This window comes from Panthera uncia (assembly GCF_023721935.1).
Source record: "Panthera uncia isolate 11264 chromosome E2 unlocalized genomic scaffold, Puncia_PCG_1.0 HiC_scaffold_19, whole genome shotgun sequence".
NCBI classification, from domain to species: Eukaryota; Metazoa; Chordata; class Mammalia; order Carnivora; family Felidae; genus Panthera; species Panthera uncia.
Genome location: NW_026057588.1, coordinates 1,963,773 through 1,968,517, shown reverse-complemented (window position 1 = coordinate 1,968,517; position 4,745 = coordinate 1,963,773). Strand labels below are relative to the sequence as shown.

The window sequence follows — 4,745 nt, the reverse complement described above, 5'->3', positions numbered from 1 at the left end:
TCAGCCAGCACGAGCGCACGCACACCGGGGAGAAGCCGTACGAGTGCGGCCAGTGCGGCAAGGCCTTCCGCCAGAGCACGCACCTCACCCAGCACCAGAGGGTCCACACCGGGGAGAGGCCGTACGAGTGCGGCGACTGCGGCAAGGCCTTCGGCCACAGCTCGTCCCTGACCAAGCACCAGCGCATCCACACGGGCGAGAAGCCCTACGAGTGCCGCGAGTGCGGCCGGGCCTTCAGCCAGCTGGCCCCGCTCGTGCAGCACCAGAGGACGCACACGGGCGAGAAGCCGTACGAGTGTAACGCGTGCGGCAGGGCCTTCAGCCAGAGCTCCCTTCTCGTGGAACACCAGAGGATCCACACCAAGGAAAAGCCCTACGGCTGCAATGAGTGCGGAAAATCCTTCAGTCACAGCTCGTCGCTCAGCCAGCACGAGCGCACACACACCGGGGAGAAGCCCTATGAGTGTCGGGACTGTGGGAAATCGTTCAGGCAGAGCACCCACCTCACGCAGCACCGGCGGATCCACACGGGAGAGAAGCCATATGAGTGCAGGGACTGCGGGAAGGCCTTCACACACAGCTCGTCCCTCACCAAGCACCAGAGAACTCATACTGGGTAGGCCCGCCTCACATTTGCTCGGACCCGGAAAAGCCTTAAGTCATAGCTCATCCCTTACCAAACTTGGCCCCCTCATTCCTAACGGAAACAACACAAATATATGCACAAGCAAGCCTTCCCGCACCCTTAGAGAGGAATGACGGAAATGATTGTGGGAATACCGAGCTCTAGGTCATCCGTCCCCGGATATCGGCCCGTCCAAACAGTGGTAGGAAGTGTGGAGTTGAGGACCTTCAGTCATGAGTGACCGCTAATGCTACATCAGAGAACCTACAAAAGAGAAAAATGGGGGGCGTGGGGGAATGTAGTGGATCTGGGGATGGCTTCTGTCCAAGGATTCACACTATTCCAAACCAGAGGTTTGCAAAGTGGTGAGAAACCCAACAAATGCTTTTCATATGCAGGAACCACACGCAGAATCTATCATTATTGCACATTACGTTCTTTGGCGTGCTTATGAATGGTGCAAGGCGACTATGAATTTCTCTACAGGTGACTCACAGGCATTAGAAACACATGTTGAAGATTCACAAAAAGGAAGATTTTTTTTCCTTTGTTAAGCCACCATCTTCTGAACAACAGCACCTCCACATTGGAACCTTATGTTTTGCAAGGTTTCTCTCTCTTGAGAAATGTACAAGTTAATCTTCTCTTGACTGTTTTTCATTGAGTCCCTTTCCCAGTGTTTTTTAAAAAGCTTTTGTTTTTTGTATAATATATCTTGAAGGTCCATAGTATTAAACTGCGTCCTGAATTCACTAACAGCAGCCTCTCTGACAACCATGACACTTGGCATGGTGACTTGCCATCCTCATTAGAGCCCATATTTAAGTTACATTGGCTGGATTTGGTCACCAGCCATCAGGGTTATATCAGTCGGCTTGATTTTCCAATCACAATGCTGGGATATAAGCTTCCAGTTAACTTGAAATTTCTCCCTTGGGGGAGCGTATTTTAAATAGTCTTCCAATAGTCCTCACTATGCTTGTGGAATGCCTCTTCTCTTTTAAAGTTTTTTGTTTTTAAAAAAAAAATAAAATAAAATAGTTTTTTGTTTTTGTTTTTGGAATGTCATAGTCACTTAAAAGCCACTTAAGAAAACAGCAGTCTCCAGTAAAAATGCAAGCCACATTGGTAAATTTAAATATTGTAATAGTCCTATTTAAAAAGCAAGAAGAAGGGTGCCTGGGTGGCTCAGTCGGTTGAGTGTCTGACTCTGGTTTCGGCTCAGTTCATGGTCTCACAGTTGGTGGGATCGAGCCCCACATCGGGCTCTGGGCTGACAGCACAGAGCCTACTTAGGATTCTCTCTCTGTCCCTCCCCCACGCATGCCCTCTTTCTCTCAAAATAAATAAATACATTTAAAAAATAAATAAAAAGCAAGCAACAGGTGAAATTAATATCTGTCCTTACATATCCCAAATGTTACCATTTCAACACATCAGTATGAAAAACCACTAATGAGATGTTTTGTTTGCTTTTTGTATACTAACTATAACTTCCAAATCCAGTTTCTTTTACATCTGCAGGACATCTCATTTGGCTGTGGCCTCCTTTCACATGCTCATTTGCCACACGTAGCTGGCCAGTGGCTATCCTGGACAGGACAGCTCAGCTTCGGTCCCTGGGCAGCTATTTTGTCCCCCTCCCATTATTACACATATCCTCCTTTCCCTGTGCTTCTATCCTTGTGTAGGTAGCTTCTTGTTCTCAAGGAAACCAGGTTCCTACCCCTGAATCCAGTGTAGAAAATACGGCATGCCAATTGCGCATAGTTCAGACTCTCTAGGAATATAATTCTTAACAGAACATTCATTACATTTGGAAACATGTTAAGGCTCCTCTATTCCAATGCAGTTCAGTAAAAATGGACCCCAACCACACACTCTTCAGCAGCCCTCTGAAAATGCCAGGTCACTGACAAACTGAGTCATGCGAGCTCCTGCCATCGCACTCAGCTCCTGCTCACCTGCCCCCACAAGGATACAAAAGGAAATACAGCACAGCAGTAGGAACCATAGGAGGTGCTCACACAGTGTCACTTCTGCCCTACCTCCGGGAACGAAAAGGCTCCCTCCCTAGCAGTGCCACAGCAGTGACAGAAGTTACAGAAGTTACACCCAGAGTGTCAGAAAAACTTCGGGGGCGAGTGCATTCCTGACTAGAGGGCCCAACTTACTTGGATAGTTGCTGATCTGTCTCAATTATTGACACAAAAGTTGGAGACCAACAAGGGAAAACGAACGGGGTGAACACAGGTCCGGAAGAGGCCATGCAGTTTACACCTTGCTCACAGGGACACGTGTGCTTGGAATCCTGAGATGCCCCGTGTAAGAAGCCCCAACTGGGGTGCCTGGGTGGCTCAGTCAGTTAAGCATCTGACTTTGGCTCAGGTCATGATCTCGTGGTTCACGAGTTCCAGCCCCATGTCGGGCTCTGCGCTGACAGCTCAGAGGCTGGAGCCCGCTCTGGATTCTGCGCCTGCCTCTTTCTCTGCCCCTCCCCAACTGGTGCTTTGTCTCTACCTCTCAAAAATACATAAACATTAAGAAAAAAAAACACGTTCCCACCACCAGGAGGCCACCGTGTGGTCAGGATGTCCACGCCAGGTAAGCTCCATGTATGGGCTCCAGTGAGCAGTCCTAGCCCACAAGCTTCCCAGCTGCATCAGGCGTGCAAGGGTGACTCAAACCCCACAGTTTTCAAGGTACCTCAGACTTCAAGTTCCCAGCCGAGGTCTCACACATGGTGAAGCAAAGACAAGCCATCCCTGCTGTGCCCTTTCCGAATTACTGATCCGCTGAATCTGTGAGCAAAACAAGATGGTAGTGTTCCATGGCCTTTCTTCTGCACACATGTGATGAAAGAGAAATTGCTGCTGCCTCCTTCTTACGAGATCAGTCCTGTGGGATGAGGGCCCGATGTTTATGACCTCATTTAACCCTAATTATCTCCCTGTAGGCCCTATCCCCAAATTCAGTCACACTGAGGGTTAGGACTTAAGTGTATAAATTTGGGGTGGGGGGATGCAATTCAATCTGTAACAGAAGGCATTTAAGCATCTTCTTGCCATTGAAATTTATTCCCATCTGGCCAGTTTTCCATTTATGGGATTTACCTTTCCCTAACCCTTTGACCATTCATCCTCAGCCACCCTGTGGAAGTTAGCCATGAACTCCATTCCATTCTTAGTGCCCGTGCACCTCGGGCTCTCCCTAGCTCTCCAGGTGTCTTATGTCCATTCTGAGTCCTGGCTCAGGGCTCCATGATCTATACACTTTCCAGCCCTCCCAACTCCATTGGAGAGACCAAGGCCACCTTCTTGTGTTTCCCGATTGCTGCACCTTTCTCAATGGGCCACCCCATTGGGTGGGAAACCCTCAGCACAGATCCAAAGCCCCTAAAGCCTGAACTAACCCAGCTTCCTCTGAGATAAACAGTGGGAACATCTGGCCATATTTGTGTCTTTCTGTAGAATAAATCACCCATTTGTGTGTTCCACTATGTCTTGCTCAGGATGGTGATGGCAAGGGAACAGCAAACAAATCCTGACATCATTTCAGTAGTTTTGTTTTTTGTAGTGGTTTGAGAAAAGCAATTCTGAAGTGATTTTTAGAGGTATTTTAGGACTTAGCGTTTTAAAAAATATTTTAGAGAGCACCTGTGAGGAAGGAAGAGGGTGGGGGGGAGGGATAATCTTAAGCAGGCTCCACGTTCAGTGCAGAGCCCACTGTAGGGCTCAATCTCACAACCCTGGGATCGTGACCTGAACTGAAATCAAGAGTCACACACTCAACCGAGCCACCCAGGTGCCCCAGGACTTAGCATTTTTTTTTTTTTTTTTAAGCATGAACGGGGGAGGGGCAGAGAGAGAGGGAGACACAGAATCGGAAACAGGCTCCAGGCTCCGAGCCATCAGCCCAGAGCCCGACGCGGGGCTCGAACTCACGGACCGCGAGATCGTGACCTGGCTGAAGTCGGACGCTTAACCGACTGCGCCACCCAGGCGCCCCAAGACTTAGCATTTTTTAAAAAAAATTTTAGGGGTGCCTGGGTGGCTCAGTCGGTTAAGCGTCCAACTTCAGCTCAGGTCACGATCTCGCGGTCCGTGAGTTCGAGCCCCGC

General features: G+C 49.1%; 1 protein-coding gene across 2 annotated transcripts in view; it reads left to right on the top strand.

Moving 5' to 3' along the window:
* The window catches only part of ZNF135 (zinc finger protein 135), a 10,472-nt gene extending 8,835 nt beyond the window's left edge, over positions 1-1,637 (top strand). For both annotated transcript variants that reach the window (XM_049621886.1, XM_049621888.1), the window contains one exon: positions 1-1,637. This exon is cut by the window's left edge and continues 720 nt beyond it. In XM_049621886.1, the coding sequence (XP_049477843.1) occupies positions 1-620 (620 nt within the window). In that variant the 3' untranslated portion in view covers positions 621-1,637.
* The last annotated feature ends 3,108 nt before the right edge of the window (positions 1,638-4,745 follow it).